The sequence below is a fragment of the Littorina saxatilis genome, linkage group LG15 (assembly GCF_037325665.1).
Source record: "Littorina saxatilis isolate snail1 linkage group LG15, US_GU_Lsax_2.0, whole genome shotgun sequence".
Lineage (NCBI taxonomy): Eukaryota > Metazoa > Mollusca > Gastropoda > Littorinimorpha > Littorinidae > Littorina > Littorina saxatilis.
Genome location: NC_090259.1, coordinates 13,200,665 through 13,225,664, shown reverse-complemented (window position 1 = coordinate 13,225,664; position 25,000 = coordinate 13,200,665). Strand labels below are relative to the sequence as shown.

The following is a 25,000-nucleotide window of genomic DNA, read 5'->3' as shown; positions in this document are numbered from 1 at the left end:
TCCACCGCCGCCTTGTCGACACACACACAACACTCGTGTTGCTTAGAAAGCACACGGTCCGCTTCAACCAAGGCCGCCATCGCAAAGTCACACGGAAACCCGTCAGCGATGTCTTCAAAGCTCTTACCCTTGTGCTGCTTGGGATCCACGATTTCACATCTGCACAGGGGGCAGTTGGCTTCCGGTTGTGCGTTTAACCATGTGACCAGACAGTCCCGACACAGAAGATGGCCGCAAGGGAGGATTCTGGGAAGTGTGAAATGTTCATGGCATACTGTACACTCCATGTCACTGGGTGCTGCGGTCGTTACAGCTGCCGTTGCCATGGTGATGGCTTTGTTTGCGCCCTGCAATGTAAACGGTACATCAGTGGAAAAAGAAAAGACAGCACATCCTGTTTACACAAAAAATGTACGCCATACAATTCAACTAATCTCGAGATATCACGATTCATTAAATTGTTTTTCTATGTAGGGGAAGGGAGGGCAAGTCGACCCCTCTAACAAATGCAGCTTATACCTCTCGTCTTTTTAAAAAAAAGATTGTTTTTGTTGTAAAACCTGGTGTGTTCTCTTTCGTGTAAGCGTTGTGTGGAATATGAACGATCCAACTGGCACGGTTTTTAAATAAAATATAAAAGAAAAAAATCCTGAAGCATGGACGACTTGCCCTCCATGGAGGGCAACTCGTCCATGGGGGGGGCGGGTAATTCGTCCAGGTGGAAAAGGTTGTTCATATTACCCAATAGCATCACCTCGACATATGAAATTGACTGAAGTAACTTTTCTGTGTCAGTTTTGTTAATCGGAAGTGAGAATGACGTCATAATGAGTCGGCCTACGTCAGAAGTCGATCGACGTCTTGGCTATGCAGGGAGGGTGAGTATTTGGAGGGATAGATGTTCAAACATCTATACTTATTAGTTGCTCTGGTTCAAAGCGAAGCAAATGGGAAAATATATTTACAAATTGGACTTGTAATTGATTTGTGTCGCCCATTTCAGGTTGCGTGAACGTGAAATAGTTTAATAGGCCTGGTAGTATACGCGCACTTCCAATGACGGGAAAGCGCACCCCCCCCCCCCCCCTCTCTCTCTCTGTCTCTCTCTTTCTCTCTCTGTCTCTGTCTCTGTCTCTCTCTGTCTCTGTCTCTGTCTCTCTCTCTCTCTCTCTCTCTCTCTCTCTCTCTCTCTCTCTCTCTCTGTCTCTGTCTCTCTCTCTCTCTCTTAATTAATTAATCAACACACAACTTCGAATATTATTTTTTTAAGGCTACGTTCACTTTTATTTCAAATACATACAAAGAACTTTTACGGGTTCTTCATCTGACACTATTTCTTGGAGATTAAAGAGTCTACACAGACGAGAGAGTGATATGGACCCATAGTCGGGTATTGTGACCCGGGTCGAGTTACACGACAAAGGGGGGGACGATTTACCCGATCATGGTACTCGCTGAACATTGCTATTTACCATAGCCTGAGATCTATAACTTTCGACTAGTTGTTATGAAAGCCAAAGCTTTTTCGCAGATCTGGTGCATTTTACGAATCAGCGGCTCCCATGCACTGACTGTTGTTTTTTTTCGTGCAACAATTTTAAAGTGGAAACCATCAAAATTGACAAAGACTTACCGCTTTGCTGGGCCCGTTTATTTCGACATTTTTTTTCTTCAACTGATTCAGGTTGGGTAACTCTGGCTTATGAAATCGATGATAATCACCCCTGCAGTGTCATGTTCTCAAAATCGAGGGGGGACGACATACCCGAGTGGGTCGACTTGCCCTCCCTACGACTCTTTCCCTCTTTTCGCATCGTCTTGGGTTTGGATTTCAATGAGTGTCGGTCACATGTTTACCAGATTGAGGAGGACAGTCTTTATGCTGTATATAAAAACATGTTATACTGTACAATATAAAAAAAGCATTAGTCGGCGAGTTTGTGTTAATAGTATAAACCAGATCTTTGTTTGTTGTTTTTTGCTGCTGTTTTGTACTCAAAATTGGAAATGGGCGCGACAAAGAAGGGGTCTGGGGATAATTAGAACGAAAAAGGATAGATAGGAGGGGAGAACACACACGCTTGAACGCACACACACACACACACACACACACACACACACACACACACACACACACACACATACACACACATACACACACACACACACACACTTAAAAAAAACCACACACACACACAAACACTCACTTACAAACACACACACACACACACACACACACACACACACACACACACACACACACACACCTTCAAAGGGAAACATACTACAGAGCACAGACCAATGCTCTACATCGTGCACAGGCAGCATGCAACACGCTACACAGAGCACACTGTTAAAAAACAATGTATCTAGCACACACAAAATAGGCACAAAATGTAGACTTGAGAGCATAAACTCAAATCTGGTTTGTTTCACCTAACAAAATGCGTCGTCCTCTTATTAATAGCAGGTGTGGAGTAGACGGGGGGGGGGGGGGGGGGGTGAAAGAAAGATATGGACAAGTATCCTTGGCATTCGATGTCATTAATCCAACAAATAAGCCCACAAATTTGTGGGGCACATTTCCAGTTTGTGGACCACAAAAATAAGCCCACAAATTTGTGGGACACATTTCCAGTTTGTGGACCACAAAATGAAGGCCAAAACAAAATGTGGGGCACAAAATGTGCCCCATAAAAATAAAGGCAAATAAAAGTAGCCCTTAAATAAAATATGAAGCAAGTTTTTGTGGACCATAAAATTCGATTGATCACTTTCCCGAGAAGTCGGTTTTAAGACACAATAAAACGCTCTTCCTTAGTGGAGTACATGAATAGTATTGATGACAAAAAACATGGCGGCCGTCGTGACTGATATTATTGAAAACAATCTAATATTTGGCAGTTCAACACGTCCACCAGAGAAATATACCGACAAAGAAGTTGAAACACCGACTGCCCTTCTGAAAGAATTCAATCGGGATGTGAATGATACAGCTGATTTTGGACACGGTCTGCCTTGAATGGGGAGGTTGGCGATGAATCGCACTGTTCTACACTACTCTCACTGATTTTCAATCATCGGTTTGGATCAACAAGCACTTAGCAGGTAAGTTATTGTTTTTAAAATCCAAGACATGACCATAGCAAACGTGGCCCTTGTAGAACTGAGCAAGATTCATCTGTTGTGTATGTGTGTGTTAATGAGTAACTGGATGTGACTGTGAGTGTGAGTCACAGAGTGTGTGCTTGTTCTGTTCTTTTTTTTACTCAAGTTTAGAAAAATATGCTTGATCTTTAATCTGTATGCACATAATCAAATGCTGCTGTATCAGTGTATGAACTATGGTTGTAAAAGAATAAACAAAACAATTACTGAATTAGTGATTTTGCTCTGAATCGTCTGATAGTGAAGTTGAAATAGTACTTATTTCATTTTCAAGACATGTTAATAGTTATGATAATATTGTTATGGTTGTTTTCAGGCCTCCCGAGAAACCAGAGATGATGTGCATCATTCATACAGCTCCTGTCTTCCAGTTCCAACAGTTTACCTTTAAACATGGATGCATGTACTGGAGAGATATCAGGATGACTTGGCGTGGTGCTTTACATTACAGACTACTCCTGAAGAGTAAGTTACACATTTCTTTACCACTTACAGCTTTTGCTTGTCAAATCTGTATGGTAAAATATATGTAACATTGGGTATTGGTGATGGTAGTCTGAAGCTATAAACATGTACTGATGTAGATCATTCAGCAGTCTTTTGTTCTTTGTAAATTGAATAACAAGTACTTTGTAGATGAAATTATTCATACATGTATTTGAAGATGCATAGTAATATTGTGCATGGTAATTGGTATGATGTACTTTATATACATAATGGTACAAATATCTTTATTTTCTCTCTCCTTCCCATCTTAAAGTTTGTTGCAACCCTATACTCATAAAGTGCATTATACTGTTTGTATGAACATTGAACTATTGTGATGCAAGAAAGTAAAACATGAAATAGCTAGAATGAAAGATTTACTCATTACTGGAATTATTTTAAATACAGTCAGTCCTTTCCTTGGTTCACAATCACAGATCTGGCAAGTTGTATTTTTATAGTTTTTTTTTTACATGGAATAAGAGTTACAATGTAAATTGTAATACCGCCTGTGTACTTGGATACCTACTTCTACATCCAACACCCTGACTGCCCCTGCGCAGAGTTAGAATTTTCTGAATGAATTCACATCACATTTCTCAACAAAACTGTAAGGTGTCAACGCTAAATAGGGAATGTGTGTGGGATGAAGGCTCATGCTGAATTTAAAAAAATAGTAACTTTCCATCACATTCCAGAAAAGCCGCTCACATCAGCAGCATAACAAGATATCATGTCGTTAGAAAGGTTCTTGTGAGGAAGTCTTTTTAATTTTAATGATGAAAGATTATCTTTTTAATTTTAATGATGAAAGTATATATATATCTATTATATCCATGAAATAAATGGTTTTCACAGGAAGAAATGATGGCACCTGTAATATTACAGAATAAGGTTTACAGTTTAGTTCATAGTTGTCACTGTCAGTATCACCCCCACCATTCTCCATCCCACTGATCTTGTGAAGAACAAGTATTACCTCCTACCTACCTTCCCGCACCCTCTTCTCGATACCCAAAACATATCCCCATCAGTGCACAGCAAAGTCTGGATGTGCTCAGTAATACATTTTCTTTATTTTCCAGGAAGTGAGGTGCCGAGATATGATGTGCAGGCAGCTTGCAGAGTAGTGCCTGGCTTTGCTGAGGATGATGATCAGATTCAGTCCATTCTGTGCTGACGGAGCTACCAGAACTGCTTTAATATAGTCCATCTGAATATGCTGACACTTACAGCTCTAGGTTTTCTGTTGCCTTAGTGGTGAAATGAACATGTAACACATTAACAATAACATTCTACACAAATAATGTGTGGTGCGATGTGGATCAAAGGGTACATTTTGACTTATAAATGTAAGTTGTCAATTCAACTAAATACAGGTAGTGTTTGGTATGCAGATATTTTCTCACAGCAAACAGCGGTTTGTTTGTTTTTACTACATAAAGTGGTATTATCTTAGACTTTTATGTTGTTTGAGTGCTTTAAGTTAAGCTGTTCACAGGCAGTATTTTACACACAGGCTTAGCTTTGGGAGATGTGTGTGTATGTTTCGGTCAATGCGTGTTCATGTATAGACTTTGTTTGCAATATTAGAATTTAGATCTTTTAACTGCATTATGCACATGAAATGTGTTAACCCATGAATTTTTCTTCCTTTGAATCCTAGTCAGTACTTTATCTTGTTTAAGATTTTCATTGATTCTGTTTTTGGGTCGTTCTGGTGCATCCTGGATGGTTCAATTCATTCTTATGTTGTGCTGAAATGTTGCTTTTGTAATACAGTTTGCCAAGATTGTGTCTTTCACTTGGATGTGGTGAACTTATTTTTTAAAGGCCTGCTCTGCCTCATCAAAACACTTCACCTCACTGTGTCAGACCTTCATCAGGCTTTTTGCATGGGATAAGAAAATCCTTCCACTTGGTCACATAGCAAAAGTCAGCACCCTGACTTCTTAGTGTGGTGATGTCTTTTCTTATTAATTTATTTCCCTCAAAAGGCATAAGAGTTTTAAACAAAATTATGTCTTACAGCTACAGTGGAACCCCCCTTTTAAGACCTCCAAAAATCTGAGAAAATCAGGTCTTAAAATTTAAAATTTGAGACAATGACAAAAGGTGACGTTTTCATGTCAGTATGTCCCAAATGACATAACCAGTACATTTTTCATTCTATCTAATCTGTTTTCGTTCTATTTTTTCTAATAACATGCGTTAACAATTGATTGCCAACTGGAATGGAAGAGCACAAAAAGTGTAACTTGATATGTAGTTTCTCTAGAGGGAAAAACATCTTCCACTTTCATGTCAGTGTGTCCCATGCAACATACATTTGCCAAACAGCTATGTGTAAGTAGATTATTTGTTAGTGGTATAGAACATACTGATCACCAATTAAAGTCAGTTTTCACATTCATTTTCTACCTATTTCTTATTTGTTTATTCTTTTGGCAATGGTGAAATGTCAGCAATCGTGTGTCATTCGGGACAGTAGACATGACACCTGACCTTTTGTCACTGTCTCATTTACAGAGGTTATGAACAGAAAGTCTGAGAAAACAAGGTCTTAAAAGGGGGGTTCTACTGTATGACTATTGGGGATTATGTGTTTGTAAAGATAGAGCTGAGAATCCTACACCGAATTCTGTGCATAGAAGGCGGCCTGAATCTTGACCCACACTGCTGGCATGACCTTCATAGCTGCATTCAACGCTTTACTTTTACCCTGGTAACTTTACGGTTGCTCTCTCTTGATTGAGCATTTTTATTTCAACCAAGGGGAAAAATTAAATGCCTCTGCAGAGATTCGAACCTATACTGTTCAAAAAAAGAAACGCATAGTTGCTACTTGCCAAATTTGTTTTATTTTTCGAAAAAATTAACAGAAAATCCAATATTTAGATTATGTTTTTGAAATTTGGTATGGACACAGTTGAATGCACACACAGTTCATTTGCATCTTCAAATCAATCAGTCAATCAATACGATTGGGTGCCGAGGCTGTCAAGTCAGTAGGGGGTGTGACTGCCTTGAGCAGCAACAACTGCCCGGCACCTTCTGGGCATGGACTGGATCAGATGCCGGATATCTTGCTGTGGGATGGTGTCCCACTCCTCCTGAAGTGCCTGCAATAGATCGCGGTGATTTGCCGGCGCTTCTTCTCGCCTGCGCACACGTCTGTCCAATTCATCCCAGATGTGTTCTATCGGGTTCATGTCTGGCGACATGGATGGCCAGGGAAGCACCTGGACATGGTGGTCGGTGAGGAACTGGGTGGTGAGTCGTGCTGTGTGCGGGCGAGCGTTGTCCTGCTGGAATATGGCATCCTGGTCAGCCAGAAGAGGAAGGGCGTGTGGGCGCAGAATTTCCTCCACGTATCGCTGGGCAGTTATGCGCCCTTGGACGTGCACCAGGGTGCTCCTTCCAGCGGTATTGATCGCCCCCCACACCATGACGCCTCCACCACCATGAACGGGTGCCTCATCCACACAGTTGGGCGCGTAACGTTCGTTTACTCTCCGGTAGACCCTCCTCCGACCATCATGTCGCTGGAGCAGGAAGTAGGACTCGTCGCTGAACCACACGTGTCTCCAGTGATTCCGGACGGTCCAGCGAAGGTGCTGGTTGCCCCACTGCACTCGGTTCTGGCGATGGCGGCGGGTAAGGACAGCTCCTCTGTGAGGTCTGCGAGCTCTCAAACCAGCTTCATGCAGGCGGTTCCGCACGGTCTGGTACGATAATCGGTGTGGCCCGGGGAGAGCCTGGACAGAAGATGAGGCCGACAAGAAACGATTCCGGAGGTGGCGGAGCCGTATGAAGCGGTCGTGAGCAGCAGTTGTCGCCCTTGGTCTTCCCGCTCGTGGCAAGTCAGCAACGGAGCCAGTGGCTTGAAACCTGATCCACAGTCTACTGATGGTGCTCTGGGACACGTGGAAGTGCCTGGCGATTGCACTTTGACTTTGGCCTGCTTGTAAACGACCCAATGCAATTTGGCGGTCTTCTCTGCTCAATCGGGCCATCTTTCGTCGCTGAATTGTCGTCTGATTTCTTTGTGGTGAACAATCCGCTTTTATGGGTTTTGGAAGACATGGTGAGAGCTCAATATTCCCCGAGTTTCACGAGATTACACTGAAGCATGACGAGTGGTCATGCCAAATGAGCAATTTTGACATTGTAGCCACTGATAACGCATGCGTCACGTGCAGAGCTCACTTGTGGCAATGGACGAAAGGTCGACGACCAGATAAACATTTTCTGCAGTTTGGTGGATATCCTTGTAGCCATATAACTAAATTAACCAAATATTACAAGCTATGCGTTTCTTTTTTTGAACAGTATAGGACCTAGAGATGTTTAGGCCGATGTCCTAACCACTAGGTATTTTTTATTGTAAGATGGATAATATATATGTCTAGCGGATGCAGCTACATGTACAAATGTGCCAATTTAGAACTTGCATTCTCAGCCTATAATCTTTGGCCATTCATGCGAGTACTAAATATTGTGAATGCATGTGAGACTGCCTTGTTTTACTTTTGTGAAATGTGTGAACTCACTTTGTTTACATCTTTGTGTTAATAAAATGCAGTTTATCAGTTACCTCTGTTTGTTTCTTCTGCAAGTATGTCAAACGGCCCACACACACCCTCATGCGCACACACACACAGACACACACAAAATCAGATCTCAAGTATAAGTATTCTTTTTGCAGTTTTATTTTAATGCCCATAATCAGTCAAACAAATATATCATCACACTTGCACCTAAGCTTAAAAGTAGCAGTCCTGCAAACATATGTAAATGTTTCAGGTCACCATTTGTCCTGGCTTGAACATGCAATAAGAACACCTCTACACAAACACCTGTACAGTCAACCGGCTAGCTGCTTCCCTGTAAGGCAAATTTTTCTATGAATTAATCGATTTTCCGCAGACAGCAGCCAGGTAGTGGATCTATAGTGTATGTCCAAGCAGACGGTTGATCTTAGTACAACACATCAAGGAAATATTTTTTAAAAACAGATCCAACATCTAACCTTCCAAAGTTCATAATCAATAAGGAAGAATGGTATGTTACTGGAACCCTTTATTTATGACTTAAGGCAATGTGCGGCAGTAAAATTACCAAACTTAAACTTGAAGAATACAGTCAAGGAATAACTTTTTTCTGGGCAGTTATTGAAGTGACTTATTAAAATGAATGAAAACATTGTGGATGAATATTGACTGCTGTTGCTGGCATTTACAGCGTCATATGGGATTTCTAGAAAACGGCTTTACAGCAACATCATACATCAGAAAGTTATAATATTTGGCACATGTACTATATCTACAATCATATAGAACGTGTTTGGTTTTTTTTTAAACAACTACAGTTGAATTTAAATTAATTATTGTAATGAATATGCTGTGAGAAATTCGTTCATTCTTATGACAAAAGATATCAAAATTCAACTGTAGTCTGTTGTAAAAAAAATCGTTCTATATGATTGTAGATTGATACATGTCCATCTTTGTGCCAAATATTAGGAATTTCTGATGTATGATGTTCCTAGAAATCCAATGTAACGACTGTTTCCATAGCAACGGCACTCTATGTCGATCAGTATTCATAATCCTCCGAAAGCGGCGTATGGCTGCCTAAATGGCGGGGTAAAAACGGTCATAATTCCGTAAAAATTCTTTCTTTCTTTTTTTGGTGTTTAACGTCGTTTTCAACAATTCAAGGTTATATCGCGACGAGGAAAGGGGGGAGATGGGATAGGGGAAAGGGGGGAGATGGGATAGAGCCACTTGTTAATTGTTTCTTGTTCACAAAAGCACCAATCAAAAAATTGCTCCAGGGGCTTGCAACGTAGTACAATATATGACCTTACTGGGAGAATGCAAGTTTCCAGTACAAAGGACTTAACATTTCTTACATACTGCTTGACTAAAATCTTTACAAACATTGACTATATTCTATACAAGAAACACTTAACAAGGGTAAAAGGAGAAACAGAACCGTTAGTCGCCTCTTACGACATGCTGAGTAGCATCGGGTAAATTCTTTCTCGTCCCAAATAATATGGGACTCCCCCTAACCCGCGGGGGGTACACGTAAAAATCCACTCGTGCAAAAACATGAGTGTACATGGGAGTTTCAGCCCACGAACACAGAAGAAGAAGAAGAAGTATTCACAATTGTTCTATTTATTGTTATGTCACTTCCCAGAAAACCAGGTTATTCCATGTATTCTCCAAATTCAATTTTACTGCCGCACATTTCCTTAACAAAATGTAAGATTTTACTTTGACCGAGCAGTTTTTGAAAGTGGACAGGCCTTAGTTTTATTTCGGTGGCATAATTCAATGCGCTTCGTCAAAATGTCTCGAACTGAAACCAAAAGCAGACGCAAGACTTATGGTCAGTTGGAGTTGTCTCCCGTACTCCTAACTTTAATGTGCAGACAGGTGTACCCAAATAGCCCATCTCACAAACGGTTTGGAATTCCCGAAAACACAAGATCCGCACTGCACAACTTCAGTGCACATGTACGCGAGAGTGCTCGGTTGCTTTTTGAAAATGTGTATCTTGAGAGAAAAATATAGAATAGTGCGCTGTCCGAAGGAATGGAGTTCTTATCGGACAATGACAGCGCTCAGTTCAAAACGATAGGACATCTGACCGCCATGCGGCTATGTGAATCAGACATTTGAGCCTTTCAATCCCCGACGCCTGACGACATCCCCGAGGCTTTTACATGAAATAAGACCATACGGGCACTAATAGTTGCATACCAAAAATGAACTCCCTCAAGGCTCCCTCAAGGCTCTCTATGCAGAAACCACCAAAACATCTACCTCACTATAGAAAGCAGTCAAAGTGTTGATTTTTGGTCTGTGACAAAGTGGAGGGATGGTCTTATCCCATGTTAAAGGTGAGCTCGTGAGGACAACTTTTTAAATGAGGCGTAGTGGGCCTTTAAAACATTGACACAAATTTACAATAGCAACAAGTTATAATGCTCAGTACAACCAATACTGAGTGGACATTTACTGCCGCTGTTGCAGTAGTTTCCCCATCAATCACAGCTGGACTTGGATAGCACTGCTTTTCATCCACATTCTCTGGCCAGGTCTTCGTCATCTTCTGTCCCTACTGACAAATGAATGACAAAGGAACTGATCTTAAATCCAAACACAATGACAAGAACAAGTTTTAAGTATGAGTAAGGAGTAAATTGTGTTTGTAACTGACACACACACACACACTAAACCCACATCAATGCCAAGAGCGTAAACATTCTAATTCCCTGGTAGACAAGTTCTAATGCCTACTTCAATTTAAAATATATGAAATATAGAAGACACATTCCCAGTCAGCGCTTGCTATCAAATTCAAAAAGCAAAGCAAAGGTCTGTAACATCAATCTGCAGGGCTAGAAAAATCTGCAGGTATTATTACTATTAATGTCTGGCAGCTCTCCTGACTGGCCAGGGAAAATCAAACACACACACACACTTCGGTTCTCATACACAAACACACACCAACAGTCAGAATGTAACCAGAACTTGAGACTGAGAGGGAGGATAAAACACAATATGATCATGTAGCAAAACTCTTACCTGAATTGCCATTAGCATGAAATATTTCCCATTTGAGTCTTGACAGCCTCCGGATCATGAAGGAATCAATCTGCTTCTTCCACTGTGCCGGATCGATGCCAACCTGTAATATATAATATTGGCTGAGGTAACATTCCTCTGAGCACCAAATTTAAAACAGTTAGTTGACAGGACAAGTAGTATTAGTAGCTACATGCAGTATGATATTTACCTATGTGGAGGAACAACAAACACACTGTCCACAGAACCAGATGAATTTACACACTGCACCCTCCCCCATAAAACAACAACAACAACAAACAAGTCGCGTAAGGCGAAAATACAATATTTAGTCAAGTAGCTGTCGAACTCACAGAATGAAACTGAACGCAACGCAACGCAGCAAGACCGTATACTCGTAGCATCGTCACTCCACCGCCCGTGGCAAAGGCAGTGCCCGTGGAATTGACAAGAAGAGCGGGGTATTCGTTGCGCTAAGAAGGATAGCACGCTTTTCTGTACCTCTCTTTGTTTTAACTTTCTGAGCGTGTTTTTAATCCAAACATATCATATCTATATATTTTTGGAATCAGGAACCGACAAGGAATAAGATGAAAGTGTTTTTGAATTGATTTGGACAATTTAATTTTGATAATAATTTTTATATATTTAATTTTCAGAGCTTGTTTTTAATCCGAATATAACATATTTATATGTTTTTGGAATCAGCAAATGATGGAGAATAAGATAAACGTAAATTTGGATCGTTTTATAAATTTTTATTTTTTTTTACAATTTTCCGATTTTTAATGACCAAAGTCATTAATTAATTTTTAAGCCACCAAGCTGAAATGCAATACCGAACCCCGGGCTTTGTCGAAGATTACTTGACCAAAATTTCAACCAATTTGGTTGAAAAATGAGGGCGTGACAGTGCCGCCTCAACTTTCACAAAAAGCCGGATATGACGTCATCAAAGACATTTATCAAAAAAATGAAAAAAACGTATGGGGATTTCATACCCAGGAACTCTCATGTCAAATTTCATAAAGATCGGTCCAGTAGTTTAGTCTGAATCGCTCTACACACACACACACACACACACACACACACACATACACCACGACCCTCGTTTCGATTCCCCCTCGATGTTAAAATATTTAGTCAAAACTTGACTAAATATAAAAATGACAACAGATGACCAAACCAACATTAACGCTTGATTCTTATGATACTGAGGGACAGTGGCATTGATATCTTTCTAGAATATAAAATTTTATAAGTCCTTTTACATTTAGTGAAGTTTTGACAAAATCAGTGAACTGAATGTGTTCACATAGACTGATAGAGTGACAGACATACAATGTAGACATGTTGATGTGTGCATAACATATGTATATTATATATATTATATGTATAACATGTATGCATGTGTGTAGAGCACAAAGGAAAAAAATAATAGAACTTGACACACAGTTTCACTGAGAATGAGATATCCTGACAGTGAGTGAGTGAGTGACTGTTTACAGCAATACATTGTACTTTATTAAACTTAAAGGGACACACTGAAAGTCATGCGCTTCTAGTATTAGTAATGATTCTAATACTGGAGGAACTGCATGATCATCATACTGGTGAAATAAAGCTAAGAGGTTCGAGCAGTTCTGTGGTTTAATGACTCTAAGTCAGTAGGTGTTCATTATTTTATTATTATCCCTGAACATGAATTATAAAAATAAAATGAAAACACTCTCTCAGTCTTGCTCACAGTCACACATGCACAAACACCTCCATATGAGTTATTCTGACCAGAACTTGAGAATGTGACTCGTGAGGGAGGGGAAGGAAAAAAACACACTGTACATCATAACACTGACAGTTGTACATAATAAAACCTCTTCGCCTTACTCTTACCTGATTTGCGGCAGTGGCATCAAATATTTTACTTCTGTCAGTGACAGCCTCAAGATCATGCAGCAATCGGTTGGCTTTTTCAGCTGAGAGGAGACCTTGAAGTTGAACATGTAGCTCTAGTTCTCTTCTGATTGATGCCAACCTGCAATAAAATAATTGGGAACCGATCAGAAGATTACCTATTTGAGTATTTCAAGTTAGACTTAATCTTTAAAAACAAAAGGAATGTATAAAATATTATGATAATGCACATTGAAAAGATGTTGCAAAAACGTGGTAGTGGTAATCTTCTTTTTCAAATTAATGACAAAATCCCTGTACAGAGCAGCTATTTACGTGTTGGTTCAGTGAACGATACCTTGCGCCTGTGGACTGACCACAGGCGGAATGTATCGTCCACTAGACTACTACTATCACAGTGGTCTTTCTGTGATAGTAGTAAAGTGGACAATAGACCCTATCAGTATTCCAAGCTCTCGTGATCTCTCGCAAACTTCAGAGCATAGCAAAGCATGCGGTACAGCGATCTCGTGCGAGCTGCACAAGCCAAAGTTCGAAGTTCTCGCGATGTTCAAAGCAAATGCAATCATCTCCAAAAGGGGGGTACACAATGCACGCAGCGAACCGTCAACAAAACTAATAGGTGGATGCCGGGGGGTGGATGGGGGGTTTGCAGAACTGAAAATCGCTGAACTTGCTTGCTGGCCGCTGCGCTGCTACTAATGACTTCGGTCCTCGCTCTCTCTCGCTCTCTCTCGGACTCCCTTATCTGTTACCATTGTTTCATTCCAGACTGCTCTCCTTCACTCATCACCTCCCCCCTGCCCTCCAACCCTCTTCATTCCCCGCATTCGTTCCCACGGGACTCTGCTATCACTTCCTCCTGCATTACCTCTACTGACACCTCCTCCCCCCCCTCCTTTTGCTGCATATCTGTCTCGTTTAAATAGAGTTTATGGTCGCTGACCGCTCCCTCTAAACTCACACTTAAACTACTCACTAATGCTCCCCCCCCCCCCCCCCTAGCTGCAATTGTAGAACACTAGGCAACTGTCCCTGGCTAATACACACACGCATACAGACACCGTCACACGCGCGCGCGCAGACACACACACACACCTACACGCACGCACGCACTGCACACACACACACACACACACACACACACACACAGACTCGCGCTTCCGTACCAACATACGTAGCCAAAAGGTTTATTTGATTTGGGCCAAGTAACGAGGGCAGTTTACTTCAGAGAAAAATACCATCTGACAATGACCATGAAAGATAACATTGTACAGAGATAAATCCCAAATAGGAAGTAATTAACACTCGTTATTCCGCCCAATTCAAGAAGTGGTAATATTTTGTTAGGATTGTTATATTGTAATAGATGAAGGTGTTTTGCGGACTATATGCAATCTATACGAGTCAATCACCTTGGGCGGCAGCTGATCTAAGTAACCTAAGTAAGCAGTGCTTTTCCAGTCCCCCATCACCTTGACGATTTCACCCGGCACACCACAACTCAACGCCCCCGCGGCGCCGCCCCGCCAGAAACTGTGACTAGAGAAATCCCCTCCAGCAACAGCAGCAGTTACACGCAGTTTCTTATTGAAATCAGATCCTTTGATCGGAAAAAACCTGCGCCTTGGGGCCCATCGGTCCCAAAAACATGAAACATATCAGTCACTGCGGACACTGGGCATAAAGGATGTGAAGGGATTGCAGGAAGCCCTTTTTGTTTCCACGGAGCGTTCTTTACGCTGAATTGTCTTACTCCATTGAAAAGTTATTGACACACTGTCCGTCTCCAAAATCACCACGCGATCTCGTGTAAGCTGCTTATCGGGATCAAGATTCCCGTTGTCCTGGAACAAGTTCGATTTTTTGGAGAACTCCACAAAGAAAAAACACACCAAACACGCCGCCCAAGAACACAATGTCTTGTTTACAATGTTTACATAAACATTATTCGCATCCTTCATCTGGAAAGAAGGAACACAAGGGCTTGGTCAGACATATGATCACACAGGTTCACGTTGGGGGGTCTCCCCCGGTGCCAGAAAGTCAACAGCCGCACTAACTCTTCGCGCCGCCTAGGCTCGTGAAGACGTGAAATAGTGTCAGCCATAATGTTTACACAACCGGCCACATGCACCGCCGCAATGCTACAGTTTACTTTAGCACATTCCCATGCCATTTTCCGAAGTAAGCTGTTGACATACTTATTAGTAGATCTGCCTTTATTGATAATTGATTTTGTCACAGTGCTATCAGTATGCACAATCACTTCTTGTCCGCACCACATCGGTGCCCATCGTGTCACAGCTTGTAACACAGCACATACTTCTTTAAAGTTTATGTGTAAATTGTTCGCTGCCGGCATGTCTTTTTTAAAATAGGTGTACTGCCAGTCGCCCTGCCAAAAGGCACCTGCTGCAATATTACATGCGTCCACATGGACATGCTGTTTTGCATTGTGGAAATAATACACTGTTCCATTAAATACATGCATAAAAGAAAGCCACCATTGCACATCTTTTTGGAATTCGCTAGAAAGCTTTGCTTTGTGCCGCTGCTGCTGAAGGGGTTTTATTGTGTCCAGTATCCGCCGCAGAAAGAATTTTTCTCCTCTGACAGCTTGACAGGCCCAATTAAGAGAACCCGCGATGCTTTGAAGCTGAGTTTTTGTCGCGCGCTTCTTTCCTCGAAATTGCAGTAGTCGCCGCCGCAGTTGCTGCAGTTTGTCACTTCCAAGTGACAGAGTGTTGTTTCGCGTGTCGATGTCGACTCCAAGAAATGTGATACGTTGGGTGGGCCCCACCACCTTCTTCCAGCTAATGTTGAAGCCTAGTTCCCTCAATAATCTAATCAAAGAAAATAACATGTCGTTGCACTCCTCTTTTGTTGCTGCTACTAAAAGAAAATCATCTATGTATGCTAACACACCAGGCATGCCTCTCCTGGCCATGCACCTGCGAATTGACTGTGAAAGTCTATGAAAATGTGACGGTCCTACATTGCTACCAAATGGAAGTCGACTGTCAAACAAATAAGTCGGTCTGTTTTTACCTTTGAAATGCCACTTGAGTCCCGTTACACAATAATCATCCGGACTGATGCACACTGAGCGATATGCGGACTGCAAGTCGACTTTAGCACACCAATAATCTGTCTTCGCTAAGGCGCACGCATCAGAGACTGTTTGAAACTTCACTGACTCAGGGATGGAGTAATCGTTCATTGCCCTACCTGTTGGTTTGCTGGCATCATGAATTAGCCTAACGCTACCATCTTCTTTGGGGATCGCGGCTAGTGCGCTTACGACCGTTGGCTTCTTACTTGCCACTATATAATTTCCTTTTGCTATTTGATCTAACAGTTCTTGTTCTACCACGTCGCGATGATCGTACGCTGATTTATGATTGCTTTGTTCTGCTGCTAACACACATGTTTTATGTTTTTCTGTTACCCGAAAACCGTGCTGTATACCGTCTAACAAAAATTCTCTGTCACAATCGCCCTCTAGCACTGAGTGCCACATTTGAGATTTTGCACTAATAGATGCATGATTTCCCAAAAATGCACAGTCATGAGGATCTAATTGAGGGAACGGGCTGGAATAGGTGGGGCCTACCGTTGTGTTGTCAGTTCGCTGCGCTGTATCCTAGGCACTGGTGTTTGCTGTCGCCTGGTGGTCTTTGCCGGGGTGCTCCTTTCCACACGTGTCACACACGTGTTCGAACCTGCAGCGGGACCCGTAGAGGCATGTGCCTTTGTTTGTGTACTGCAGGCACACCTCCTTCCCACTGGGTCCCACAGGTCGTCGAATACCGCCGCTTCCCGTCATGGCCTTGCCGCTTTTGTTGCCAGGAACTTGTTGGGCACGCTCACGGAGAATCACTGTGGACAGGTGGGGGTTGGGGGTTCCCCAAGCAAACCCGCTGGTAGACTGGCGCTTCCTGTACTCATCATCGTAAAGGAGCACCGACTGCCAGGAAAATCTTGCGCCGAGCTCGCCCACCATCTCTGTATAACAGAGGTAAGCTTCGTGGTCGAAGTCCACGGCGGTGTTCATGAGTTTTGCCATTATTTTAGCATTTGCCACGATCCAGTGGCAGGGGGATACTTTCTCCAACTTTGATTTGTTGGCCAGCTTGAGCGTGACACCTCCCCCGAGTGTCACCTCTTCCTCCACCGCCATAGAAGCCGGTACGAAGTCAACAATTCGTAAATAAGTCTCACCTGGTGAAGCAGACTGTATGGCCATGTTGCCAAGAAGACCCTGGAGCGGTGCCACTTGGTCGGCAGCACGCAACGGCCCTCCCCCGTACTTCTGTTGCAGGTCTGCCACTGCCGCTTTTAATTCCACTATGTGGCCTCGTTTTAACTTAAGGCTTTCCAGGTCCTTTTCTCCTGCATATTTCAAGGCACTGAGGCTTGTGAACTCCTCTTTTTCCAGAACCTCAATTACAGGTTGGGGCAGATTTTTTGCCCAAGAAGAAAAATTGAACTCCATAGTTTGCAGAACTGAAAATCGCTGAACTTGCTTGCTGGCCGCTGCGCTGCTACTAATGACTTCGGTCCTCGCTCTCTCTCGCTCTCTCTCGGACTCCCTTATCTGTTACCATTGTTTCATTCCAGACTGCTCTCCTTCACTCATCACCTCCCCCCTGCCCTCCAACCCTCTTCATTCCCCGCATTCGTTCCCACGGGACTCTGCTATCACTTCCTCCTGCATTACCTCTACTGACACCTCCTCCCCCCCCTCCTTTTGCTGCATATCTGTCTCGTTTAAATAGAGTTTATGGTCGCTGACCGCTCCCTCTAAACTCACACAACAAAGAGCGTGTCTCGCGAGAGCTGCTCAGATACCGAAAAGGACTGAACACAGGCGGAAGGTATCGTTCACTGGACTACTATCACAGTAGTCTTTCTATGGAAGTAGTGGTCCAGTGAACGATACCTTCCGCAAGTTCCGGCTGTGCACTGACTCGACTGAGTGACTGACAGTGACTCGAGTGAGTCGAAATGACACATGTTGCAACACATACTACCATAAACCCACTCTCAGTTATGAAACGAAACATGGAAACTTACCTCTGGTTAATATGCAAAGGTTCGCCCGTCCCAATTCTCTCGCATTAATTAGCAAACATCATTGCCATTGGAGATTCTGTCCAGAGATCTGTAGCAAGCGCCTTCGATCCGCCATTAACTAAAAACCGAAACGCAGTAGGTCTGAAAACCACGCTCAACGTCCAAAATAAGGAGGAATGGGCAAAAACACTGTTTAAGCCCCACAAATATTTGTCCTTATTTTTTATGAAGCTTAATTTGTGCCCCTTATTTTATGCTCCACAAATACGGTTTGTGGCCCACAAAACCAAAATGTGTCCCATAAAAATAAGCCCAAAAATTTGTGAGGCACATTTGCAGTTTGTGGGCCACAAATTTGTGCCCTTATTTTGTTGGATTAATGACATCGAATGCCAAGGATAGACAAGAGCTGCTACTTCAGTACTTACACTGGCCCAAGAGAGACAACTTGCACCAACGACAACTAGGTCTGACATGTAAAGGGGATTAGTTGCCTCCCTTGGATCAACCAGGAAATGAAGCTATTAATTTTTTTTTTTTCATTTTCATTTTCATTACAGTAGTCCCTTCCATTTCCGGCCCTTTCGTGGGCGTGAACCTGCCCGGAGCGGCCAGCTTTCCCATGACTAATGAGTTTTCCTTTTATAATTGACTCTTAATGGCCGTTAACCTGTCTGACGCGGTCAACGGTCACTGATTTTTGCCCTAAGGTGCCCCTCTTACTCGACAGGAGCGGCCACTTGTCACTTTCGCGGGCGAGCGCCTGTGGTGTGTGTGTGTGTTGTATGCACAGACGGCACAGCACGAGCAGACGACATGAATACTGACGCATGCGCAAACTGTAAATACAGACATGCGCATGCATGTACATTTACGGCAGTCACTTCCGGATCGATCACAGCTGATGTGAGTTTGAAACACTTGTTTATCTGACACTCAAATACATATATATAATAATCCAAACAACACACATAGAAACATACGAAACAATAGCTTAGCCAGGACGATCGAGTTAAACACGCAAATAATTAAGATGTATAAACGAAAGCAAAACTAACAAAGACAATGAATCGGCGGCTCGTGGATGATCGCTTTCTTTTCTTCATGAAAACTTGATCGTGTTTTTGGGGGTTTTTTGGAGGAGGAGGGGGCCTGTAATGAACGGCCACCTGATATTTGCGGTCACCTTTGCAATGACTAATGGGTGACCGGATATGGCAGGTACTACTGTACTTTATTGTCCCATCGCTGGGAAATTCGGGTCGCTTCCTCCCAGTGGAAAGCTAGCAGCAACGGAGTCGCGCTACCCAGGTGTCTGCGTGTTTAGGTGTATTCAGCCACCTGCACTTATGGCAGAATGACCAAGGTCTTTTACGTGCCATTGTGATGACACGGGGGTGGGACATGGCTTCCGTCTCTGGGTCTGCACATAAAGTTGACCCGTGTCCGTCCCGGCCCGAATTCGAACCTGCGACCTTTCGATCACAAGTCCAGTGCTCTACCAACTGAGCTACCGGGCCCCCGTATTCATACGGACACTAAGAATTGAATCTGTGTGCTAAACTTCAAACTCCAATTCACCAAATTAAAGCATGCCCGAAGTTTTAATCAAGAAGCAGTCACAAAAATGCACCATGAAAATAGTATCATCAGTGCAAACGTGTTCACATCTAGTATATACTCAGTGTTCGAGTCAGCGCAAGTAGCTTGATGTAGCGTTATTGATCGACATTTCTGGTAAATGGAAACCGAAAATAGGTGCACAGTGACAACACAGACACTCTGCTTTTCGCAAGGTTGAACAACATGTACACTAACTTGCTGACTGATTTAGTTCTGACAGGCAGTAAGCGGTATCATGACGTGTTTACATGATCGACAACATGAAGCGTAGAAATGAAACTCACCGAATAAACTGAATGAAATAGCGACAGACTTGACTGATCCACACACAGTGTCACTGTGGCGATCTGTGCGCGGGTAGCAGTGTGTTTGTTGGTCTCTTGTTTGTTTGTTGCTCAGCGTCGTGCTGGCCTATGATCACGTGACAACCTATGACTAGACTGATCAAAAGAATGTGCACTGTGTGTAATGGTGCATGTGTACGTAGCTTTCATGCACAACCAAATTAAAGGCCTTGTTTTCTTCTTTATTCATAATAAATCGATTATGGTTTTAATGTGTCTTTAGTGCAGACTGAGCGAGTGTTGACGAGAAAAAAGATTTATATTACGACTAGGGAATGGTTTTGTTTGTTGTCACACACACACATTCACACACAAACACACACACACACTCACACACACATTCACACACATTTACACACACTCACACTCACACACACACACACACACAAACACACACACACACATTCACACACACACACACACACACGCACACACACACATTCACACACACTCACACACACACACTCGCACACACACACCTACACATAAACACACACACACACTCACACACACACACACAAACACATCACATCACAAAACATGTACATACACACACAAGCATGCACACTTATCAAGATATAGGCACTTGATGTTTATTTAGAATTACATTTAAATTCTGCTTTTAAGGTTTCTGTAGCATTGAACGCACAATATTTTCCAAAGTGCAATGTGTTTCCAACGTTTATTCCACAGAGTGCTCAAGCTGCATACACCAGTGTATCAAGAAACAGAAATTAATATTTTCTTCCTCGAGAATTTTGCAGCCCATCATTTACATACTAAAAGAACTGTTCGTCCTGTTGTCCCCCCCCCCCCCCCCATATATAATGAAACGAAGAAGAAGAACAGGTACAACATTAATAGTAACAACAACAACAACAACAACAACAAAAATAGCTACATTATCTATGTTGAAAAAGAACAAAAAGACCTGTCAAGATTAATAACAGCATTTCAGAAACTACCATCGCCACACGTTGACATGTATACTATATATTGGTCAACAATAATTGTACCATCTTGATGATAACATACTCTCCTTCACGGTAACGTTGTTGTTTTCATTTCACCAATAAACTGATGACTTCTACTAAAAAGTGAAACTGTTGCAATTTACAAGATTTGTGTGTAACCAACCTAGAAAACCAGACCAAAGTTCATGGGCTTTAATTGCAATCTCACAAACATTTTGGAGTGTTTTTTCTTAGTCCACACACAAGTTACATGGAGATGTGTTTTTCACGAAGAATAATAAACGATGTGTGGTTATTATGCCATACAGAATTCTGTACTGTAACCATCTAAGGTGTGCATCCTGTGCCGTCTGATTAATCTGGAAACATTTGTTTCTGACATTTTAGGAAATATTCAGATTTACTCTACAAGTAATAGCTGCAGGGCACAAACGCACACAAACTGATAATAATACACAAACTATTGATCAAAATAATAGTTCTTAACCCCTTTCCAATGAGATCCAGGGTATAATCATTGAAAAACAGGAATGAATACGTTTCTTGTCGCCACCGTGAATACGAGTGTATAAACTAGTCTGACCAACGTAAAAGGTATAATGAAAATCTCTTTCCAGCTCAAAGGTTTTCGATATTCCTTGAATAATTTCATGACGCCTTCAAAAAAATTAAAGTTTACGTAAGCCCTGGGTATTTTGCTTTTAAAATATGAAAACTATCCATTTTGACAAACTACATAACGAACTGCTAAAATACCACGTTCAATGTATCTTCTAATTAAAATACGTTCTGCCTCTACATGTATCATACAAATACAATCATTATTATTCAGACATTGTGATCCAAAACCATCAAAAGTGGTCGGAGTTGCTGTCAAGCTTACCCTCAGGGTCAAACAGGTAAATAATAAATGGGTAACGTAGGGCAAAACCAAACCTTTTATCATTAACACTTTGCAACATCCAGTTAGATTTCCTGTATACCAAGACTACATGACAAGCTTTGAATTTCCATCAACTTATTTTCATAATCCATAGAGGCAATTTCATCTAGATTAGATAAAAACACCATACAAAGGGCTTTAAAGTGTACAGGGTTCCAGATAAGATTGGGCCGAGAATGGCTTGACATCTATCTTTATGAGGGCCTTTCTAAACTGACTTTTTTCCTTAACCATTGTAGACCTGACATGGCTGCAATCTGTCGCAAAACAACCATACATTCACTAAAGGAGTTTCACAAACTATCCCCCCAAACAAAATTATTATTGGCAAATCAAGTTCTGACAACAGTATTGTATCAGCCGCCACATCCCTGCCTTTCATATTCTTGTTCTTTTGTATCATAAATGACAAAAACTCAGCACATATTTTTCTTAAATACATGAAGATAACGACCACCTTTTTCCATACCTTTCTTCACATCAAATCAGCTGGAATATTTTACCTTTAACATGTACACATAACATCATATTATCATAAAAGGTAAAAACACATAGTTTCCGAAATTAAATGAACAAAGACATGTTTCTGTGAAAAGAAGACATGCTTCCAAACGCTTCCCCCAGGCTACAAAGCAACAACAGGCCACATGAATCGAGAGGTCATTTGATACAGTATATTTAAAAACACAAGCAAACACACACACACACACCAACGACAAAGACTGCAGTTTAGACAAGGTCTGCGTTGCCTGAGGTGAACTTAAGGAACTGACGTCACAGGCAGAGCGGTCACCTGAAAAGATGGGATAAAAACAATTGTTCAGGTCACACAAAATTAACATTAGCATTTTCTTAAATGTTTATGAAGTTAGAAAAACCTCACGGGATGCGTGTGCTCCCTAATATGGACCTCCTTCAACACATAGAAGTAAAGAAAAGACTAAGACTGGTTTTAGTCATGCACTAAGAAGTATGCTGAAGATAACCTATAACTAGAAATCAAGCTTTCACAAAAATATATCTAACAGTCTTCTTTACGTGCAAGTTGATCATTCAAGTTGTTTCTGTCTGTTGTTGGTACGTTTCTTTAGTTTCTTGTTTCCATAATAGTATTTCGAGTGAGAGCTCTTTTTCTGAAAAGGGTAGGACATTCGGCTGATGTGGCACGCTCCGCTCTGCTTTTAAACCCGGCCCTGGGTCTTTAAAGAAATACTTTCATCAAACCAAACCAAATAAATCTGATGCATATTTAAATGTGTCTGTCTCGTCTTGTATCATGTGATTTTGAAGTATATTGGGCTTTATACAATAATTCATGATGGCCTCTTCACTGGTCCATATTAGGCACCCAGACTCCTAATATGGACCAGTTATGACATTTTCTGCATCTATTTGTTGCTGAATGTTTATCAAAGCTAAGTAGCTTTAATTAGGCTTAACGGTTAACTGATGAAAGTACAACTCAGTACTGAGCATAACATGGATCTTCTTTGCGACAAAACAAGCTAGTTATCAGCATAAAACAGAAAAGTGGTCCATATTCGGGTCTCTTCCTCTATTTCGTGGGCAAGTCGTAAAGGAGGATATTTCACACACTAAACAATGTGGATGCACCCTATCTTCTATGAAAATAAACAAGTGCAAGACCCACAATGAGTCTCGGCCATAACATTAATGTAGACACACCAAGTCTACTAAGCAAACATTCCCTGCAGCACAGCTTGTCTAGATACGTACCCCAAGACAGACAACATGCTGCAAAACAGACCAATTGGAGACTGCATAGTTCAACATTTAGTAACATTAAGGAAGGAAATGGATTGGTGTTTTCATACGATAACCTTGACGGCTTTGTTTCTGTAAAACATGAAATAAAATGTGATGCATCACTTGACAAAAGCAACAGGTATAACGCCATTACCTTTGTACAGTACGCGAACATGTCAAACATGAAGTAGCAGGGTGTAGGTATGTCAGGGGCGACAACCCCTTGGTGCTTGCCGTCAACATAGAGGTGCAGACTTCTGTCCGTGTCCACTGCCAGTCCCACCTTACTGCCCGCTGCTAACTTGACCAGTACTGACCGCTTTTCTTTTTTCTGCAACACAGTGTTGTCAGAATAACGCAGTGACTGCTTGTTTGATCGAGTTTCTTGTCTTCTGCATCATGGTTTTTCTCTGTGATTTACTCAACCAACTTGTTTGCAAACTATCAAGTTGTACATACATATGCCGTCAATGTGTCACCAAGGCCATGGTCGCAATTTCAGCCTTGAGACATACGAAGAGAGAGAAACAAGCAGAGATGCAGACAGAAACACATATCGTCGTCGTCCTGCCATGGATATTTAGCGTAACTCCATTGTTCGCGATGTTGATGTTTTTTTATGCTTAAGACTAGGTCAATCATTTTCAACGAGAAACATTCTCTAAAATACAATGGAAAATACAGGATTCAACACTAGTTTATCTTTCTATCCATACCAGGTACACATATAAACTCAATTTCATTTTATATATAATCAGTTTTGGCCTTCTGCTGAAAAGCTGTCTAAAATTGGTTCTGCCAAAATTCCATGACGACGTCGATATTCAAAACAAGAGAGAGGATGCTTAGACGTGTGTTTGTGTGTGTGTGTGTGTGTGTGTGTGTGTGTGTGTGTGTGTGTGTGTGTGTGTGTGTGTGTGTGTCTGTATGTCTGTCTGTCTGTGTGTGTATTTCTGTGTGTGTGTTTATGTGTGTGTGTGTGTGTGTGTGTGTGTGTGTGTGTGTGTGTGTGTGTGTGTGTGTGTGTGTGTGTGTGTGTGTGTGTGTGTGTGTGTGTGTCAGTCTGTCTGTCCATCGTTTAAACTGCTTGTTTTGAAA

The 25,000-nt window shown here is 41.8% G+C and overlaps 1 protein-coding gene and 3 long non-coding RNA genes across 15 annotated transcripts in view; 2 read left to right on the top strand and 2 right to left on the bottom strand.

The window, feature by feature from the left end:
* The window catches only part of LOC138948610 (neuralized-like protein 4), a 197,164-nt gene that overhangs the window by 54,026 nt on the left and 118,138 nt on the right, over positions 1-25,000 (bottom strand). Inside the window, exons 10-11 of one of the 11 annotated variants that reach the window (XM_070320169.1) lie at positions 24,057-24,233; positions 20,887-22,928 (exon numbers count right to left, since the gene is read on the bottom strand). The exons of 9 other annotated variants lie outside the window; for them this stretch is intronic. In XM_070320169.1, coding sequence (XP_070176270.1) covers positions 22,896-22,928; positions 24,057-24,233 — 210 coding nt within the window. In that variant the 3' untranslated portion in view covers positions 20,887-22,895. Of the gene's footprint in view, positions 1-20,886; positions 22,929-24,056; positions 24,234-25,000 lie in introns of those variants that run through there. One more of the 11 variants, XM_070320178.1, reaches the window with a different exon arrangement.
* The window catches only part of LOC138948617 (uncharacterized), a 148,540-nt gene that overhangs the window by 35,211 nt on the left and 88,329 nt on the right, over positions 1-25,000 (top strand). The gene's annotated exons all lie outside the window — the stretch shown is intronic.
* Positions 2,527-5,290, top strand: LOC138948609 (uncharacterized). Of its 2 annotated transcripts, XR_011450038.1 has the most exons (3): positions 2,527-3,108; positions 3,485-3,633; positions 4,740-5,290. It is a non-coding gene; the product is annotated as an uncharacterized lncRNA (long non-coding RNA). The 2 variants fall into 2 exon arrangements; XR_011450037.1 differs by lacking the exon at positions 2,527-3,108 and having other exon boundaries at positions 3,146-3,633.
* Positions 9,489-13,722, bottom strand: LOC138948608 (uncharacterized). The gene is made up of 3 exons (XR_011450036.1): positions 13,152-13,722; positions 11,259-11,361; positions 9,489-10,791 (listed from the first exon to the last, which is right to left on the bottom strand). It is a non-coding gene; the product is annotated as an uncharacterized lncRNA (long non-coding RNA).